Raw genomic sequence first — 21,086 nt, 5'->3', positions numbered from 1 at the left:
TTGTTGACATTGTTGTGGCGACGTTGTCAAAAGATCACTCGACATTGTTGGAATATAGGATTTCGTTTCCTGACGTAATGTAGAAGATTCCGACGCGGTAGGTCATGAAGAACTGAGTGGTTTTGGATTGCCAGCGAACTTTTCTCGGGTAACCGTAAGAATGGGCAACGGGGCGAATTCACGGCCCGAAAACCCTGTCGTGATGCAACCGTCGCGGACCAGAGGACCTGTCCCGCAAACGAGTGGTTATTACGGGTCTCAGCCTGCTTATAGCTCTAGCAGCTATGTTGCTAATGGCGATGGTGGGAGGTTGCAACCCCATTACGGTTCCCACTCTCAATATTCGGGAGATCCCGCGCTCAGAAATGGTTGGTCATCACAGCATTCGGGCACGTACGGCTCCGGTTATGGTAGCTACGGGTTAGACCGAAACATGGAGCGTACAGTCGCTCCGTATTCCAGTTCGAATTCTCGATCGCCTCACCGGAAAGAGAGACACGACAGGAATCATGGAGATTCTTCAATTCATCAGTCAGTCTTGTCGTCACACAATCACCCAAAAAGAGCAAAAACAAATGGACAACTTAGGAATGACAATCAGCGAGCCTACGATAAGACAGAGAGGGATCCATACTCAACTTCAGACGAAATTTTATTCGAAGTTTTCCACTGTGTCAAAACCGGAAGGGATTACAGTGTGATCAATGTGGATGGAGAGAGATATCTCGTGGACTTTTGGAATCCAGGTATAGAGCAATATATTTTCTATTTGGGGGTGGAAAAAAGGACAGGTGGAGGTAGAGTTATTGTTTAGGAGGGGGTTACTCTTCAAACGATTGGAGACGTTTCTGAGCCAAAAAACCCTCATACTGCATGCAGACTGAAGGTTAATTACTACCCTGTTCCCGGTAAATTTTTCTGGAGTGACTGTCAACTTGCATTTGGTCAGGACTATATTAAATGGTACCCTGTGTATTCCAGACTACCTTGTTCCCACAATTTTCTTCTTCATTCAATTAACTAATCAAAATTTCTTTGAGCAATTGAGTTGTTTACATGGTAGAAGGACCCTTTGTTTCTGTTTACAAGTAGATGTTTACTCTACTCGAGTCTGTCAATTAATATTTAGTGGACGTCAAGCTGTTTCTGGAAAATTTGTACCCTCATCATGTTGCAGATCAAAATGTTAACAAACCATACAGTGTTTTATGGCACACAAGGAAAAGCTCTCCCTCCAAAGGGGTGCATAGGGCATCAACAGTGTTTCTCCATTCCTGTTTATCCTTTCAGTATGTGCACTTATTATCCAACTGCAGCAAATACTGTCCAAATAACAGTACAAATATACAGCAATATTGTACAGTTATTTGTACACTAGGAGACCTGTTTACCAGACAGGTCGGCATGTGCACGCAAAACTGTCACACTCTCCCCCTTTCCCTGATGAATTTATTGACTACAGCAGTTAGATAATAAATATCTTATTAGATGTTTTGATATGTGATATCGCTGTATATTTTTATGAGTTCTGCAATATTTTGACGAGCCTGTAGGGTGAGTCAAAATAGGGCATTTTTCCATCAAGGAGTGGTCTTTCTTTTTCATTTTGTCTTGTCAATTTACAATAGTGCCTTTTAACTCCCAACTACCCTCTGTTTTGGGGGGAGGGGTGTGGTAAGGACAGGCTCGTGAATTCAGTCCATGTAGTCTCAAGATGTACAAATACCATCATTCTCAGGCCCCCGGAACACAGGAAATATTTGCAAAAGAAAAATTGTGCCATCCACCATTGGAATTGGTCTCTGACTGTTAGCCTTAGGGTGGACATGAGGGACTAAACAAGGCAAAGACTTAATCTGTTGACCTTGGTGGAATTCAATTTACCACCCAAGTTAATTGCACAGTACGCTCATCCCAGAGTGAGCAATGCGGGTTTGAGCCCTGGCCAGGGACACTGTGTTGTGTTCTTGGGCAAGACACTTAACTCTCACAGTGCCTCTCTCCACCCAGGTGTATAAATGGGTACCAGCAAATTGTTGGGGAAATCTAACAAATTGTGGGGGTAACCCTGCGATGGACTGGCATCCCGTCCAGGGGAGTAAAAGTACTCCTAGCCGCTTCATGCTACAGAAATGGGATAAGCTGCAGCAGCTATGAGCCAGCTGGCTCCAAGGCTTCACACTTCCCATGTGGTGTTGTATTTCTAAGGTCATGCATTTGAATCTCACCAAGGCCAAGAGATTGTTTTAATGTCTTGCATGGGCCAATGCTCAGAGGGAAATTGGTGGGTTGTTTCCAGCACTTAAAATAACCTCAGAGTTTACTCTCTACCTTCCGCATTTTTAGTACTGATTGAAGTTTTCTACCTTTACCTACCTTAACATGAAAATCCAAACAATCTATTTTGTCTTAAGAAAAAAAATGAACACTAAGTTACTGGCAATTGCACACACAACTTGGCAGATGATAACTTCCTTTTGCTTTCCAGCGGATGAACCACGCCCATTTCCTGAAGAATGGTATCAACATGGTTACATAGAAAACAACGATCAGCCTGGGTCTGCCAACCACATGTATGATGAAGGGTCTTATGCCACAGCACCAGCTGATGACACCTGGGTGCCAAGATGGGAAGATGATCGCATGGGAATGATGGAACACCCACACAGAGGTAAACAGAATTATCTACTCTAGATATCTTTGTTTTGTATTGTGGCTGTGGTTAATGTGGTGTACCATGCATTCAGGCCTCGTGCACACTACACCGGAGGAATTTAAAAATGCAGCTTTATTTCTCTGGTTAGGCCTACTGTCCACACTAATCCGACACCGTAGGGCAAATATATCATCATTCGCTGAAATCTCGTTTAAACTCTCTGGAATGAGAAAAGATGACACCATTGAATGTTCAAGAGTCTTTATTTGGTAGATTACCCATACATCGATTGATTTCAATGTCATCTTCTAATCTCCATACAAACTCTTATATTTCAGCGACAGTTCACCAAACAAACTCTTATATTACGCTTGTGTGACCAGTGTGCTAATCCGTCACGAAAGCGGTGCTTTTCGAAAACGGTCTTCAAACCATAGTAACTTCAAAACGTACCTTTATTTCTAAACGGTCTTAAAAACGGCAGAGTAACAGCAATTTTTAAAAAGGAAATTACAAAACATGTTTCGACATTCCTATGTCATCTTCCGTTGCAAATGTTCGACGGTTGTACGTTTGAATTTTCACTGTATACATGATTACGTTAGAGAAGTACGCCATAAAATTTACGTTCACAAGTTGAATACTTTACAATAACTGTCCAATTTCTTGTGCGCTGATTGGCTCATTTTTATCATCAATAAGAGTACAGACGGATAAAATTTTATTTGTGTAAGCTTTCAATAGTTCAACTTTCAGCTGTCGAACTGTCAACTTTTTAACCAATGGAATTTTATTGACTTTATTAAGTAGCCAATCAAAGAGCGAGAAAAGCTATTGACAATGTTCGCGTCATTTTGAATAAAATTCACTTATCTTTGTTTACGGCAAGTTTGCGGCGTCTTTTCCCTCATTTATTCCCGGCATTTGGCAATGTTATGACGCAGTTTATCATTAATAAGAGGACAGACGCATAAAAGACTGAGGTCAATTTGTTTATTGGAATACACTGGGAACAAAGGCTGCGCGCGCGCCAACAGTAGTTGAAACAGAAACAAAAAATTAAATAAAATGAAATAAAGAATGAAAAAGAATTAAAAAGAAAGAGACAAATTTAAGTGCCGCAGCTGTTGCTTTATTTCTACGGTTAAGCCTAACGTCCACACTAATCCCTTCGAAAACGCTCTTCAAACCATAGGAATTTGAAAACGCCAGCTTTGCGTTTTAGTGTAGACGGAAAACATTTCGAAAACGGAGCTTTTCGGAAACGATGACGTCACGATAATCATGTGATTTGGAAGTGTTCATCAGTGTCATCCTGTCACCGTTACTGTAACTGTAATTTCGAAATTCCCAATTGTAATCATCAACTACATGTAACTTATCAACTACATGCGGGGAATATCGGAGGTAACATTAAATGAAAACTGAGACAATCAGTTAACAGGCTTGTTTTTTAATCTTTTTTAGGACTGTTGAGTACGTACTTTGAAGAAACAAAGTTGAATGTTCTCAGTGTGTACGATGAAGGCTCGGGTACATGGCTGAAGATGCCTTTAGCATGGGAGCTGTATGTACCAGACGTGAGGTCACGTGTCGCGTCCATTCAAGAGGCTTTTCCAGACTGGGATGACCAGTTTGAGATTCTTGCGTTACTGAGGCAGTGCAACTATGACCTCGACGAAGTCACTAACACGTACATAACGCTGCTAACGGACGATACCGCTGGCAAGAGGGTGGCGTCAAGACTTAAGGGCAGCTCGGGCTCAAGTAAAGAACACGCAGCGGAGATTGAACTTTTGAGGGAGAGAATTGACCAACTCGAGGAACAGCTCCGAGAAAAAGATTCTCAGTTGCAAGATTCTCAGAGAGCGAACGCGGATTTGCAAACCAAGTTGAGATCATCCGAAGAAATGGCTAGAAAGCTTCAAATCAAGGGCACGAGCTTACAGCGAGAAATACAACAGCTGAAGTCCGCGCCAGTACAACCGCAAATGTCTATTCCAATTCAAACAGCTCCTGCTACTAAAGAGCGAAAGATTTCCAAAGATACCTGTCGAAACGTCAGGTCGACTGTACAGGTCTTTTCGCAGATGCTGGTGGAATTAAGGAATTGTTTTACAAGCGAAATGGAAGACATTGCTTTAGTTTTGGGTCAAGCACAAAGCTCTTTGCGTAAGATGAAGCTAATGGACCAAGGTTCTAGCAAGGAGATCATAGAGCTGCGTGCACTCTACCACAGGGAGGTACTCCAACGAAAACTTCTCTACAACAAGCTTCAAGAACTTCGCGGCAACATCAGAGTATTCTGCCGGTGCCGTTACGATCCAAATGCCGACAATGTGTTGAACTTCACCTCAGATCAGGACTTGAGTTTGGTGTCTGCTCAAGGACAGAAAAAGTCGTTCAGATTCGATCGAGTATTCTCTCCGTCCAGTACGCAAGAGGAAGTCTTTCAAGATACCCTTCCACTCATTACGTCATGTGTTGATGGTTACAACGTCTGTATTCTAGCGTATGGCCAGACAGGTATGCTCGCTTTCTTCTATGTACACTACTGAAATAAACAATAATAAAATAATAAATTGCATTATTTAGAGCGGAAGCCACATCGGCCTAAGCTGGTTTTCACGCGGGTCCTCTGTCCTGGTCCAATTGGAATTTGGAGATGTCGGTTTTTCTGGAGGGCGGAAAATCGGAGAATCTGGAGAAAAACCCTCGGAGCAAGGCCAGAACCAACAACAAACGCAACTCACATATGGCACTGGGCCGGAATCGAGTCCAGCGCTCTCACCACTGCGCCATCCCTTGCCCCCTACTACCCTCTTTTATTTTTGTACGAACGTCTTATTTTCGGACGGAGATTGAATGTTTTTAGTTTTTTTCTTTTTGTGCCATCAAGTCATGGTTACCATATCCAGTCGTTGAAGTTTTTGTTAGTTCTGTTTTAACTTCCAAAGGGACCGAATGAAAACATACAGGCAGCTATACAGCCGAAGATGTGCTACTTTGAACCATACAAGAACATTACATGCTCAACGTTTATGTTTAAGTATGCCCCTAAAAGGATTTGGTTATTGAACTACATAGACTTAAGTTTTGCATTTTAACAGAGTTCATAATTTTCTTTCAGAAAGTTGTCAAAATAAACTTCCTCTAGTGACCCAAATAATCTCAGGCTCAACTTTCGTATATAAAAAAGGCTCATACAAAAACGAAATATTGAGTGTACTGCACCAGCTCATTCCTATTATAGTTCACTTAATTTTATTTTCCAGGGGCAGGGAAGACTTACACCATGATGGGAACAGACAAAGACCCCGGCGTCAACATCCGGTCCATTCTCGAACTCCTCCGAGTTTGCGACGAGCGAAAAAACGTGGATTATTCCATGTGTGTTTCCATGGTAGAGGTTTATAACGAGACGGTTAGAGACCTGCTGAGCGAGAACAGCAGTTCACAGCAACTGAACATTCAAATGAGAAACAAACAACTTGTTATCACCGATGTCACTGAGGTTGATGTTAAGTCGGCAGACGATATCAAAAGCATAATGCAGAAAGGTAAGGACTTGTGTTGATCTACGTTGATCCACAACGCCACACAGAGCGATGAACACACTGCGAGCACATGGGACGACAACACATGTACTAACCAAATATACCGCTGGACAATGTCAGCCCCAGGGCTCTCACGACCATACGACTGTTGCAAACGCTACAGAACGCACCAAACGCTAAACAAACGCTAACAGATGGCCAAGGCACTAACAAACGCCTACAAAAACGCTACTGACCAGACTCGCTCCTGGTCATAAACTATGTAAAATTTCATTGAACTATATCAAACGCTACAAAACGCACCAAACGCTAACTAAACGCTCACAGACGGCCAAGACACTAATAACCGCCTATAAAAACGCTACTGACCAGACTAGCTCCTAGTCGTTAACTATGTTAAATTTCATTTAACTATATAGAGATATCTGCACATACTGTTAACTAAGCTTGTCTCAAAGTCATGTCACAGTAAGCAAAAATTACTGTTACCTCAAGCACAATACAGCGAATTCGCGTGACAAATATTAGCCACTGTTTTCATGTTTTCGTTAGCGAGTAAAATTTTCGTTAGCGAGTAAGATTCGATTTCTCGTCGGGTGCTTTCAGAATGTTTTTGACACAAAATGTATTTTTTCCGTCGACTAACGATATTCTCTTATTGGTGCTTTCAGGTGACACGAATCGTTCCGTGGGCGCCACCAAAATGAACACAAACAGTTCCCGCTCTCATTTACTTCTTCTCCTGAGAATCCAGGGGACAGACCACGTGACCAATGCCATCACGCGCGGCACGCTGACCCTGGTAGACCTTGCAGGCTCAGAGAGGATTTCTAAGACCGAGGCTACTGGACAGAGGTTGGTCGAAGCGGCGGCCATTAACAAATCACTATCAGCCCTCGGCCAAGTGTTTGCGGCCTTGCGAACAAATGCAATGCACGTGCCTTACAGGAACTCCAAGTTAACGCAACTGATGCAGAGTTCCCTCGGGGGAGACGGTAAGGCCTGTATGTTCGTCAACGTCAGTCCTCTTGCGAGTAACCTGAGCGAGACCGTCAGTACGTTGCAGTTTGGGTCAGCGGCAAAGCAAGTAGAGCTTGGAAAGGCTACACAGAACGTCACTCAAGCGCCAAAGAGAAACTAACCGAAATCTGTCCTGAACTTAACTGAACTGTAAGGTAGATAAGCTGTAGGCTGGATGAAAGCTGAAACAAATTGCCATAATATGACTTATTATCCCTGCCATAAATTCATAGGATCTATAGGGGTGGGGGGATAAGTTCTTTTTAACGACACAAGTCCAAAGCATTGGATTTTAATAATTTATTATTCCTTCCATATGTAGGGATAGAGTATTTCTATTGACGTTAGTCCAAAAGCGTTGGACGTAAATTATTCATTATTGTTACCATAGATAGGGGTAAGAGAATTTTTATCGACTTAAGTCCAAAAAATTTGGATTTAAGTCAATTTAATAAATTATTCAAGTAATGTGATAAAAAAAAAAGAAAACATGCAACAAACACACATACAAAGAAACAAATAAATACAATTATAAAGGAATTGGACCACGTCAATGGATTTTTGTCTTCCAAGTGCTTTTTAATCATTATACATAAGCTTTGAGTTAGAAAAAAAAAGTGAAGGAAGCCAAAAGATCTAATGTGTGGTTATTAACTGGTCCTCTTTCATCATCATTAGAATCAGAGTGCATATAAAGAAACAACTACAATTGTGCATAAGAAACAGTGTGTTTTAGTGAAAATTGTCCCAAATTTGAGTCTTCTTTGCAATCGAATCACAACGCTTCTCTAGAGGACCATAAAACGTTTATTTTATTAAAGAGTTTAAATGCAAGAGAATAAGTTGACCTTGCCCCTTCATAAAACAGTAATTTCTAAATTTCGACAGTGTTTATATGACAGGGCAACGCTATGTATTTTACTAATATATTATTAGCTGATATTGTGTATTAATAAAATTATCAAAATGGCTTTATACAACGTCCGTCTGTTTGCTGTTTTGGGATGAAAAGGTGTTGCAAATATGGACTTACTAAATGCGTCTCTGCTCCCTGTTCGCTCCCTAAAAGCCGAACGTATCGCTAGGCCTTTACACATTCTGCCGGCAGAATTTCGAGCATAATAGGGCCTCAGTAGCAGAAAATATAATTGGGACATAATCCGAGCAGAATAGGCCATTTTTGGGCCTGGGAACGAGTCTGAGAGAGAGCTGGACACGAGCATCCGAGCGAAACAAGATGGCGGAACCAAACCCGGAACTGGTAGAAGTCATTGACCATGACGAAGGACAAGAACCACAAGAAATTACCCATGTTAGTTTTAAGGATTAAATAATAAATGCGCTTATGTTGGCATGGTTTAGCCTCACCCTGGATGGGTGAAATAATGTCTCATTTTTCATGTTTCAGTATTTTGAACCCAGGAATATTGATTTTACAGAATCATAATTCGAGCATAATAGTACTTCTGGGGTACCCTGCGAGCAGTTGGTTTCTCCTACGCCGAACGAGAGAGAAACCACTTCAAACCGTCTGCTTTTCCTTCGAGCATGCGCGAATTCTTCACGCCACACGTGATGCATTTGACGTCAGATCCATTTTTTTGTACACCGGTCCAAAAACACCGACAAAAGACGCCCCAGACCTTCGTCGAAGTGTCAGATTTATTATCAAGTCTGTGGTGTTAAGCCTATAGGTTTTCTTGCCCTCTCTCGTGCGGGATTCCTGAGCTCGTTGAACACAATTATTACCCCAAGCAACAATACGATTTTAACTGAGATAATACGATCGAAGGCGGTTTTGTAAAGCCTGTTTCAAGCGACTGACTCCAAGCACTAGAGGAAGAACTTCCAGCGATGAACAGCACAGTCTCGAAGAATTATGAAACGTCTTTCAACGTCGTAACCCAGATCGTAATCGTTCGCAGTGGAGTTGGACTTTGATCACTACACAGTGGGCTCGCGTAAACACAGCAGTTATGTTGTTGAGCGCATGGGTGCGAGCCTAAGCCTTTTACCAGCTCAAAGTTGACTTGTTCCTCCATGGCGGTGGACGGCGGTTTACTCGAACGAACGGTTGCTCGCACTGGTTTCTCTCTCGTTCGGCGTAAGAGAAACCAACTGCTCGCAGGGTATTTTTGGGGGCAATTCTTTTGAGCAGAATAGCCTTTTGTTCGAATAATAACAATAACGATAATGATAACGATAACGATAATGATAATGATAATGATAATGATAATGATATTAATAATAATAATAATAATAATAATAGATATTTCTATGGCGCCTATCGAGAACTGTTGTAATACAGATTACAATGAAGAAAATAAATTAAAAATTCTTTCTAGCTAAAATAATAATTACAGGGTTACATTTCCGTGTGCAACGCAGGCTTTTAAAGCCGTTATTGAACAAGTCTGTTTAATCAAGATGGCTTGATATTGGCCTCGATTTTTGTTTCTCCATTTCTTATTTAGTTATTATTGTTATTATTTTTTTGGTATACTGGGTCTCGGTCTGTAAACACGCAAAAAAGATAAGTCGACTGTGAGAGGTGTCCAGGGAAGAGGTTCGGCAGCTTCACTGCGTTAAAACAAGTAAGTCATCAACTGGCAAATTTTGTTGTACAAAGGCTGAAATTTTACCTGACGGTAAAAGAGCGATTTCGAGCTTGGATTAAACCTAAGAGCTTTTAAACATGTTTTTTATATAACCCGGTCTGTATTGGCACCTGCAATTTAGTCGAGAAAATAAGATATGTCTCTTTACTAATTTCCCTCTCGAAGTTCGTAGCGCAAACCAGCGAAAAGAAAAGTAAAAAGTTCCCTTGCGCAATCTGCACGCTTCAGTCTCGTTACCAGATCTCTCCTCGTCCCGAAGTCGCATGCATGACAGAAGGTGGAGAATCTCTAATTTCCGCCGGCTGTAAGTATCTCAAACCAATTTGTGGGAACAAGATGATTGGCCGAAAAACTGCGGAGTCCTTTGATATAAGCAATAACACGAAACCCTACCGTTACTCAGGCAGGCATAAGAGAATGATTCGATGACGTCAAAAAGACATCACAGAGGGCCGCTTTAGATGTTGCGCACGTTTAAGAAATACTCAAAAACAAGCGAGTCGTTTCGATAAATGTTGCGTGCCGTGATTTGTTATTTGTTTTCTGACGGTTAGAAAGCTTTTCTACGCTCCCAGCCATTCCAGCTGTGAATAGCAAAATGAAATTTCGCCTTTCTGGGATTTTCACGGCGGGTTTGCTTTTAGTTTTATCAAGCCCTTACGGTGGGGTAGGCACGCATAGTGAGAACGTAAAAGAAGTGAAAATCGGAGTGTTGCTCCCGATGACCGGTTACTGGCCGATCGGCAAAACGTCTGCGTCCGCCATCACAATTGCTGTGGACAAAATTAACAAGGATCCCACGCTACTGTTGGGCTATAACATGAGTTTCTTGTGGAACGATTCGATGTGCTTGGCCGCCGAAGGACTGAACCAAGCGGTGGAGTTCCGCATCTCAGGAGTCGACGCCATCATAGGAGACGGCTGTGACATAATTTGTGAACCGGCTGCCATTTTAGCGGCGTCCTGGAATCTGCCCATGATCTCCTGGGGCTGCGAGTCAAGCAAGTTGTCAGAAAAGAGCATCTACCAAACGTTCGCGAGAACGGTGGGGTCATTTTCCAAGATGGGCGGCCTGTTTATGTCTGTTTTGGGTTACTTCAAGTGGAAAAGTATCGGGATCATTGCGTCCACGGAGAGCATATGGCAGCTGGCTATGAGTGGGTTGATGAAAGTCTTTTTGGAGAATGATGTTGATATCCGCTACATTCATACGCTGAATCCGGGACATGTGTTGGTCACAGAGCGAGAGGAGTACAAAAGCATGTTAGCGCTGGCCAAGGAAACAGCGAGAAGTAAGTCAACCTCTACATACCTGCCAGAAATGTTTCCAGTCATTCCTGATGTAAACTTCTTGATGTCGTATTCACAAAAACCCGGCGTTTATGGTCATTTAATTGTTGATCGCTCACTAAGTTTTCTTTGCTATGAACCACGTTGTTAGTGTTTTATTTTTATTTTTTTTATTTTTGTCAGAAATCGATTTTTGAAATATTGAACGAATTAATACTTTTTGCTAGTAGCTGGTATTTACTCGGAAAATCAAACTGGGCAGCGCCTCAATGCTTTAAAATGACGTCAATTACTTCAGTTACTTTTCTTGAACGACCTTCGACGTAAAAATGAATATGACGATTTTGACAAAATTTTATCAGGCAAAATCAAGCTGATTTAGATACCTCTTTGAAGGACCCTACAGGCCAACTAAGTGGACAAAAGGAAAGCTTCCTGGTTTTATAGCGTATTTTTCACTCTTCCCCATACTTTCCATGTTCTTGCTACAATGAAAGCAAAGATTTGAATTCTGTCATGAGCTGAATCAAAATCGAATAAAAACGTCCTCACTACGAGCAAGCTTTTTCTCCGCAAAAAGAGCGTAGAAAACACGCGAAAGAAAGAGTGGAGCAGGTTTTATAGATGCCATTTTCCTCACAGACTGCTTTTTAAATTTTCATTTCTTTACTTTTTTTTCGTTGTTGTTTCCGTTAATTTTATACTACAGTCTTTATAATGCTGTGTTACGGCGGTGACATGCGCGCTTTGATGCTCTTCGCTCACGATCTGGGCATGCTCAATGGGGATTATGCCTTCCTTACTGTCAACCTATTGCCATCCGCTGCCATTGGTAACAACACCTTTATGGGGAATGACGGCAGAGATGCGGAGGCCGCCCTGGCGTTCAGAGGGATCTTGAGCATACACGTGAGAGAACCAACCACGGATCTTTGGAGATTGTTCACGAAGAATGTGAGACAGAAGATGAATGACTACCCTTTCCACATTCAGTTAGATGACCAAGAACAGGTAATTTCAGATGGGGAGAGGGGAGACGGTAGATAGGGCGGACAACCAGCAGGAAGAAATCATCAATTAAATATATAGAGGATTAAGTCCGCTATGCCAGACCGGCCGGTCAGAGACCAGTAGGACAAACCAAGGAAAAATGGAATGGCATTTGCCGATAAACCGGGACAACCAAGAGGAATAGCACTTACCATTTCCCTCTCCTCAATCCCCCCACATAAGTGAAAATCTAGCGAAGGGGAGAGTAGGGCAAGCAGCCGGGTAGCATGAACGACACCACAGTAAACTTGAAAGCTGTCTTGACTAATGATTATTATCAAGAGATCATCAAGGTAACTTATCTTGAAAGACTCGTGTGATTGTAACTTACATTTTTGCGACGTTGAATGAAAAACACGCATGCGCACACACATACTGCAAAGGGTATGCCATAATCAAGGTTATTTCTGTTCATATCCTGCAAGGGGAAAAGCCCAAACTGACTAACAAGCCAGTACAGACTGGGCGTGACCAGGGGTGGCGACTTATTTGACTGCCATGCTTCAGTGCTCAGTACATTGCACTCTGCGTTACCTGAGATTGTCTCACGAGTTCGTTTTGTCCCAGAACCGTTCCAATAAGAGCTAATATGAGATCAAGAAGCTAAAAGGTCTCTTTTGTTTCTATGATCTTTTAATTTGTCCTTAAAAGCTTTAAATCGTTTCCATGGTTATCATGTTTTGAAGGTTGAAGTGTACGCTGGAGCCATATATGATGCCATTTACTTGTATGCCATTGCACTGAATGAAACTTTAGCAGCCGGAGGAGACAAGAAAGATGGACGAGCTATAGTGCACAGGATGCTCAACAAAGAGTTTGAAGGTACGTGCTCCTGTGACACAAAAAAAGTGTAGTACAAAAAATAGGTTTATACCGTGGCAGTATTATGCAGACGATGGTGTCTTTACGATCTTTTTTAATACATTGTCTTTTTGTTCTTTTTGCCGATCAAATGACAGGCAAGATATAAGTTTGAGCCACATGACAATGCAGATCATTGTGGGTTTTTGAAAAGCGAAAATGAATAAATAGCGGTAGACGCATTGGCTTCATAGTTAGGGCTCCAGATTGAGTTGTCCGGGTTCGAGCCTGGTCTGTCGTCAGTACCGCGTTGTATTCACGGGCAATACAGGCATCTTTCCAGCTCCACCCAGGTAAAGTTAGAGAGGGGAAGAGGACTGAGATGGACTAGCATTCAACTCGGAGGGAGTAGACATTCGCAAAGTTGATTCTTATTACTGAAACCTAGTAAGCTCCCGAGCTAGGAGACCCTTGCTTCGATGAAGGCTTTTTAACCTTTTGCTGTTTTACTTTTTTTAGGTGCCTCAGGAGCAGTGCGAATCGACGAATCAGGGGATCGCGATCCCGATTATTCTCTCAAATATTACGTGAACGGAAGTTTTCAGAACATCGCTGATTACAATCACTCCACGGGTGGCTTCAATTTAAGAGGTCATTTCTTAGATGAAAAGCAACATTGTTATTGCTGTTCAGTCTTAGGCTTTGTCCACTCTTTCGTCGAAGAAATTTTGCCAACGGCGTTTTCACTCCGAAAACGCGTTATCGCACGTTTACCGTCCTGACACTGCGCAGAAGAAATTTGAAACCGCAACAATCACCAGTCACTTTGGATTTGATTTTGAGGAATACTCAGGCCAGGAAATCACATGATTATCGCAAATTCATGGTTTTCAAAAGTTTCGTTTTCAAAATTTTTCCGTCCACACTAAAACCTAAACCCGGCGTTTTCAAATTTCTCGGGTTTGAAGAGCGTTTTCCACTAAAAAGCCCGTTTTCGTAACCGATTAGTGTGGACGGTAGGTAGCGAGCACCCCTATCATTTTTTTTTAATTTATGCTATTATAATAAACTACTTTTAACTCTGGGGATGAAATAAAAGTTGTTGTTGTTGTTGTTGTCATAACCGTAGAGTTGCGATTTCAAATTTCTCCAGCGTAGTATAGACGGGGCCATGAATCTTTGGCTTAGCGTTTTTCCAGCGAGCCTGATTGAATTCAAAGTAAGTGCAGCTCTACTTATTCACGTAATTAACGGTGTTAATCAAGAAAGAAAACAAATAATTTGTAACCTTTGCTTAACAGATGTGAGAGTAATTTGGGCTGGAGGTCGTACAAACCCACCTCTTGACAAACCAAAGTGTGGATGGGAGAATGAGCTGTGTATAGAACAAGACAGACAAGGTAAGTATTCATTTAACAATACCTCTCTGTCGATATTGCAAAAGCGGATACTCTTAGTGCGAAATTACCCAGTCTATACTGAAACTGATGTTGTGCTACAGTAATATGTATACCAACACAAGTCTATAATGTAAGCATTATAAACTTCTGACGTCAAGCGTTGCTGGATGCTCGGTGGATTCTAAATTGTGGGTCGAGGTTATGGTAGCAGTGAATTTAATGCAGGGGGTAGCCCTACGATGGACCAGTATCTTATCCAGGGGAGAGGGGAGGGACTCCTAGTCGCTTCATGCTTAATGAAAACCGAGAAAAGTCACATGCAGGTGCAATGAATTTATAAACCGCTATCGCAGAATTGACCTTACTTTGCTCTTGTTTTAAATTTGATTCTAGCCACTATACACTTGGTCAAGGTCGTGATAGGAGCATCTACCGCTGGTGTGTTTGTGTTAGCATTTATGTTTTTCCTCATCATCAGGTAAATAATTTCCTTATATCACGGCATTTTTTTTGGATGATGTACCTTTTTGGCTCTCAATGTTTACGTTTGAAACAATTTTTTAGTCGGGGTGAATTTTTTCAAATTTCTGCAAGTCACGGTTCTTCTAAATGTCTTTTAGCTATCCATAATATTTTAACAACTTTTGTTGGACGAGGCTGAGCAAAGTATAGTAATTTGTCAATGGCGAGAAGATCAATTATTTGCCGAAACGGAAGGCTGGGCCGGGTAAATAAGTGATCTGTGAGACACTGACAAATCACGATATTTTGCAAAATTTTCTCCTTGACGAATGGGTATGTCTTACTTGTTTATTTGCAGGAAACTCCGGTATGAGACAGACTTGGCACAGAACGAGTCTTGGAAGCTTCGTTATGAAGATTTGCACATTCAGGACCCTAGCGGAACGGAACCAGAAGTTCAATCGCAACAGGGACTTCCGATTTTCAAGAGAGAGAAGAGGGCACCATTATCAGCTCGTCAAATTGCAGTAAAGTTCCATATCTGTTACTTTGTGTAGTTACATTGTCGTTATGTAAGCTACACTATTATATCTCTCAGTTACTATGCGCGCTGTGATCGGCCAATTTAACAGGCCGCCATTTTACTGCGCAATCCGCTAAAATTTAATCTGTTTTTGTTGCCAAAATGTTTCGTGATTCATCTTGGACTAGATATTTGTTTTGATGAACACAAACACCATAATTCCCTGCTTGGTGGGGGGGGGGGGGGTTGGGGGAGGGGGGCACCAAATTCTGCGTTCTCTGGAGAATCTGACCACGACGACTATTTTTTTAAAATTTTCTCCGTCGAATTTAACGCTGATTTTTATATTCATTCTCGAGAAAGTTACGACAAAGGGAGACAAACTAAAATGTTAATAACGTCTGTTGTCCAATTGATCATGGGTAAGAACTAGTGAAAATGCGAGGATAATTCGACATATTATATAATTGTCAATACTCTATTAGGTTCTTTCGTTTTTTGACTACGATATTTCGCTGGTAACGTTTATTCTGTGCCAGGGAATCGCGAAATAAAAATGACCATCCAAATCCTATCAGATCGCAAGATTATTTCTCGCAAATAATCGTCCTTCGTAGGAGGAAAAATGTTCAGTAATACTGTGTTTTATTCCACGCAAACACTCTGTGTCTTACAGCATACTGGAGGCATTCATGGCTTGAGCATAGACTCAATCAAAGCAAATACTTTCTCCAGTCCACTGAGTCAAGACGAGCAACCATCAGGGACCTCCAACTCACAGTGTGCAGCAAACACCGAACAAATATTCACCACCATTGGCAACTACCAAGTAAGACATAACTCTTACCAAGAGTTGGAAAGTGGAAAATACGAGCCATTTCTCTTTCCTTCTTCTGCTAGTTTGCTGATCGAGGTGCAAGATGCACACTGTTTTCCCCGATCGTTCTGTATGCCTGCACTTTTCGCATGCCAATCCAATCCCACATCCCGCCACTATTTTCTCGCTTCCACCGAAATATTTCAATCCCACATTTCCCTTCATGTTTACTTTTTACTCTCATCCCGCATCTCGCATCCTGCTCTCAATCTTTTTTTGCTTCTCTATCGACGAATTAAAGAGAAGCTTTACTCGTTATGATTAAATGTATTGATAACAAAGCCCGCGGGATCGAACCCGTTATCATGTCTTTATCGATAATCCTACTTGGGAACTCGAAACGGCTATGTCCTGGACTCCTTAGTGATGAGAACCTCCTGAGATATCTGTTACGTGATCAATATAATCACAGAGGGTCAAAGAGAGCTTTCATAATCCGTATTTGATCAAAAACGGGCTGTTAGAAATCTAATCAGGGAAGCAATAACGTCACGGAAAAGGTCAAGAGAAAAGCTACGGTTAGGTAAACTCAAAAGGCAGCGGTTTTTTTTTTATCTCCATCTAGAAAAAAAGGAAAAATTACACGTTTTGCGAATGACGGCTTAACAGTCATGAACAAAGGATGAGAGTACTTTGAATGAGTTTTGTTTTAAACGAGATCAACAAAAGTGTTTTATTCGATGGTGAGGGACTTGAAAGTTTGTTTATCTTTTGCATTGCACGATTTGCTTTGATTTTTATTTGTGTTAGGGTCGAACTGTAGCAATCAAACGCTTGAACAAGAAAAGCGTGCATTTGACCAGAGAAGTTCTTATACAGCTCAAACAGGTAATTTTCTCAGAGGACCCTCCTGAAAACCACCTTATGGTGATTGAAGGCTTCCTCTTAAAATATTATGTATTATTATTATTATTATTATTATTATTATTATTATTTTAATAAGCATTAATTTAAAATAAACATAAAATAAACATAAAAGAGCCCTCCCCTTCTCCCACTGACTGCAGGGACTCAAACATCAGACGAAGATGATGAATTACTGAATGATTCACGATCTGAGAACATTTTCCATTGAACAAAATCGTCAAATAAACAGTTCAGCGAGTGGCAACCTTGTAGAAAATACTCTGACGCAAAGTGACGCGATCGAAAGTTACACACCTTATGACGTCACTAGTTCCAGGCCCCGTGAAACTTCACTTGAATTTTTTAGTAGCTTTTGAGAGATTTAAATGTTATACGCGCCGGACCAGAGCTTAAATTGGAGAATTATGAATCAGTGGAACATAAACTTCATTTTTCTAGAATAAAACTGAAAAGGGACAAAAATTTCATTGCATAGCCACTTTAAGAACAAAGTCAACAAATCACCGTTTTGTGAAATCAAGCTTTTTTCACCCGTCTGATCAGTGATCTACCTGCTAACAAATTTTTCAGTAAATAGTATTTGACCAATCAGTGTGCGAAATAGATCAGGATTATTCTGTTAATTTACGTGTCTCTTTATGCTAAAGGTGCGAGACATTAGCCACGAAAACCTGAATCCGTTCATCGGAGCATGCATCGAGTCGCCCAACATTTTGATGGTTTGGTCGTACTGCAAGAAGGGGAGCTTACAGGTATTTCAATTCTTACCTAAACGGTAGCAAGTTGTTTTTTGGTCGATTAAAGATCCAAATGAAGTGAAATCAAAAATATCAATGAAATTTAGACTCAGAGTAAAACATACAACCACCGCTAAGCGAGGGAAAACTGGCGTCGTAAGCCAAGCCTGGATGGCACATTGCTTTCTCCGCGCTTAGTTCTGGTTGGCTCTTTACTTCTGTTGCTAAGAATAACCCATTTTCGTATTCTCAGTATTGAAATGGAGGTTGGAGGTTCATGTGGGGAAATATCATTAGAAAGAGATTAATGTCAGTTGCATTTGAAAAGACTCCCCGCATTAGCCTCGGTTGCAAGCTAGTTCCAGTCCAATACCGAGAATACGAATATGGTCAATTCTGATGGTTCCAATGCTTTCATTGTTTCTTTCGCGCCAAGGGCGGGAAAGATTGATGTTACCGTGTGGCACGAAATTTTTGCCGGAGTTTAATTTTGCGGACCGGCGATTTTTTTGTATCTTGCGGGAACTACGTTTTGCGATTTTCAGAAAGTCCCGTTTCTTTGAAATACAACACTTTCGGTCTCTTTTACTACACCGCTACATGGCAATCAGTCACTCTTTTACAATTACGCCTGCTAGTACCTTCAGACGATCCTTTCCTGTAAACTGCAGCCTTACCTATACATAGTGTACCATGGGCAATTTCATCGTTTTATTTTAAGAGACGTTTTAAATAAATGGCATCAACAAGATTCTACATATGAGGTGTGTAACAATCATTTCACCAGTAGAGTAAATTTTTTTGGGAACAATTTTTACGGGAACTTTTTGGGGGATCGTGAAAAACTACAAAAAATCGCAAAAATTAGAACCCGCAAAAATTTTGTGCCACACGTTAGTTTCATTCCTAAGGGATTGAATATCAGCGTACATATGCTCTTAACTGTTACAGAACTTAGGAGCAGTTTTGTTGATACAAGTACACTTGATCACTTTCGGCAATCTCTGTCATCTGTGTAATGTCTTTCTATCTTTCGTCTTCTCTCTTCCCTTAGGACGTTTTGGCCAACGACGAGTACAAGATTGATTATGGTTTCAAATTGTCTATGGCGATTGATATAGCGGCGGTAACTTGGCTTTTATTTGTCCTTAGACGGGCCTTACTATTATAAGAGAAGAAAACTTATTTTAATTCTGTTCGTCTCCCTTCAGAAGTGCCATGAAAGATGTATGGCTTTAGGCCATGATATTCTCTGCGCGCATCAAAATTTTCTTGTTGAGACGGTGCATTTCAACTGCGTTGAATTCAAATTCCAGTTCCAGAAACTCCCTTAAATTAAGACAACTGAATGCACAAATAGAAATGTAGTATACGTGCATTCCGAGAGTGTATTGCACAGTATTCGACTACTTCCACCTGACCTACGTGGCAATAGACAGCAATAGACGACAACTAATAAAGGATTTGATTAACTTCAAAATGTTTCTGACGTTTTCTAAAACTGTTTTGCTTTTGTACCTCTTTCAGCCAATCAAATAGCAAGCTAGTTTTTTTTATTACCTTAAAAATCATATCCGTATAATAGTGCTATTTTCTGGGATGAAGCAAACAAGGCGATCTATTTCCAGGTTCAAGAACATTGTAGCCAATCAAACTTTACAGCGTACTTGTTTAGGTAGCTTCTCTTGTCACACCCGACCATAACCTGGAGATATTCGCTTATGTAAACCCGCCGCTTATTGTAACCGTCTTTCAGGGAATGAAATATCTCCATAACACTGCTGTTAAATTCCATGGCAACCTGACCTCCACTCGATGTGTGATTGACAGTCACTGGGTCGTCAAGATCACTGACTGGGGTTTACACGAATTCAAGGCCGGACAGGAGAACACCAAGAAACATCCGAACAAGATGTATGCTGGTACGTTTAGAGTCTGTTCACCAGGTCGTTATGTTTATTAATATTATAACATGTTTATTATTTTATTAACGTGAGGCGCGGCGCTCTGATGATTAACGCGCTCGACTCAGGAGTGAGCGGTCTGCGAGTTCGAGCCGGGGACATTGTGTAAGTGGGTTCATGGCGTTTCTTCGCGAGCGAAGATTTTTTAACAAGGCTTCCTTCCTCTAGAGCAGGCTCGTTGATGCCTGACGAGGCGGCCTATACGAGATAGGCTGGCACTAACTCGCACCAGCGAAAGGAAAGTGAAATGCTTCTAGTCACTTCATGCAGAACAGAAACCGGAGATAAGCGCCAACCCGATCGTCGGGCGACTAGCAAGCTGCCTACCATTTATTCACGGTTGGTTCTCTAATTACGCATTCATTTCGATTCAATTTTTCAGATCTCTTATGGACTGCACCAGAGCACATCAATATCAGCAAGATTGAGCGAGAGGGGTTTTCTCAAAAAGCGGATGTATACAGCTATGGGATAGTGCTGCAAGAAATGGCCACTCGATCGGAACCCTTCAGTGGTAGCCTGTTGCAACCGAAAGGTTGGTCACCTGACTTAAGCACAAGTAATTTTTTATCGAATGCACTAGTGCTTTACCTAGGGAAAAAGATGGATTAAACTGAAGACAAAATACAAATTTAATTAATAAGAATAAAAGCCATAGCTCCTTTGTCACGTGAGTACGCCAAATGCCGAAATGAGTCAACGTAAATTTTCAATGTGCATTCAACTTCCGTGCTTCTAATAAAGGACGTGTGAGGACGCCTCCAAACAAGAAGTGAGGAATAGTGCAACGGCTTTGTAAGCGATTTAAACCTATCAGTGTAAGTCTTAACTTTCCTCTGCAAGATCAGATTAGGAAACAACAAACACCCTTTTTTTTCAGTTCTCATGCGTTGTATCTCTGGATTGTATTTTGCATAGTGATCATTCATCGTGTTGTAGCGCACGAAGATCCGCCATTCCGTCCCAACATACCGTCCATGGAAATGAAGCCAGAATACATAGAACTGATGGTGGATTGCTGGGATGACGACCCTGAAGAAAGACCGCATTTTTACCGCATTGTGGAGCGACTAAAGAAAATAAGTGGCAGGTACAGGGGAGCGTCGAGACGGGGATGGGAGTTCTTAACAAAGTTTTACACAGGGAATTCCTGTCCAGAAGTCAAAATCTACCTGTCTTTATGCCCTTTTTGACCGAAAGAGCGACACTTTCAAATCCCTCCAAGAAAAGATGATACTCTTCCACACTCCCACACTTGACAAAC

The 21,086-nt window shown here is 41.4% G+C and overlaps 2 protein-coding genes across 2 annotated transcripts; both read left to right on the top strand.

Moving 5' to 3' along the window:
- Nucleotides 1–3: 3 nt before the first annotated feature.
- LOC145481454 (uncharacterized) lies at nt 4–9,741 on the top strand. Its single transcript, XM_081459950.1, has 5 exons — nt 4–746; nt 2,489–2,671; nt 4,124–5,182; nt 5,932–6,216; nt 6,885–9,741. The coding sequence occupies exons 1-5, from the start codon at nt 161–163 to the stop codon at nt 7,352–7,354; spliced, it is 2,583 nt and encodes an 860-aa protein (XP_081316076.1). The 5' UTR covers nt 4–160; the 3' UTR covers nt 7,355–9,741.
- Nucleotides 9,742–10,572: 831 nt separating this feature from the next.
- On the top strand, nt 10,573–21,015 carry LOC145482348 (atrial natriuretic peptide receptor 1-like). The gene is made up of 14 exons (XM_081460992.1): nt 10,573–11,143; nt 11,851–12,180; nt 12,843–13,013; nt 13,512–13,643; nt 14,294–14,392; nt 14,786–14,870; nt 15,213–15,381; nt 16,054–16,206; nt 17,005–17,082; nt 17,769–17,873; nt 18,913–18,984; nt 19,615–19,780; nt 20,205–20,357; nt 20,741–21,015. Exons 1-14 carry the CDS (start codon nt 10,573–10,575, stop codon nt 21,013–21,015), a joined length of 2,559 nt encoding a protein of 852 aa, XP_081317118.1.
- The last annotated feature ends 71 nt before the right edge of the window (nt 21,016–21,086 follow it).

Source organism: Orbicella franksi, chromosome 3 (genome assembly GCF_964199315.1).
Source record: "Orbicella franksi chromosome 3, jaOrbFran1.1, whole genome shotgun sequence".
Classification (NCBI taxonomy): Eukaryota; Metazoa; Cnidaria; class Anthozoa; order Scleractinia; family Merulinidae; genus Orbicella; species Orbicella franksi.
This window is presented reverse-complemented; position numbering and strand designations above follow the sequence as displayed.

Excerpts from the sequence above, each read along its gene's own strand:
- LOC145481454 (XM_081459950.1), top strand. The coding sequence starts at position 161 with ATGGGCAACGGGGCGAATTCACGGCCCGAAAACCCTGTCGTGATGCAA. Across the intron at positions 2,672-4,123 it reads GATGGAACACCCACACAGAG|GACTGTTGAGTACGTACTTT; the intron begins GTAAACAGAATT and ends AATCTTTTTTAG. Across the intron at positions 6,217-6,884 it reads CAAAAGCATAATGCAGAAAG|GTGACACGAATCGTTCCGTG; the intron begins GTAAGGACTTGT and ends TGGTGCTTTCAG.
- LOC145482348 (XM_081460992.1), top strand. The coding sequence starts at position 10,573 with ATGACCGGTTACTGGCCGATCGGCAAAACGTCTGCGTCCGCCATCACA. Across the intron at positions 13,644-14,293 it reads GGGTGGCTTCAATTTAAGAG|ATGTGAGAGTAATTTGGGCT; the intron begins GTCATTTCTTAG and ends TTTGCTTAACAG. Across the intron at positions 15,382-16,053 it reads TATCAGCTCGTCAAATTGCA|CATACTGGAGGCATTCATGG; the intron begins GTAAAGTTCCAT and ends TGTGTCTTACAG.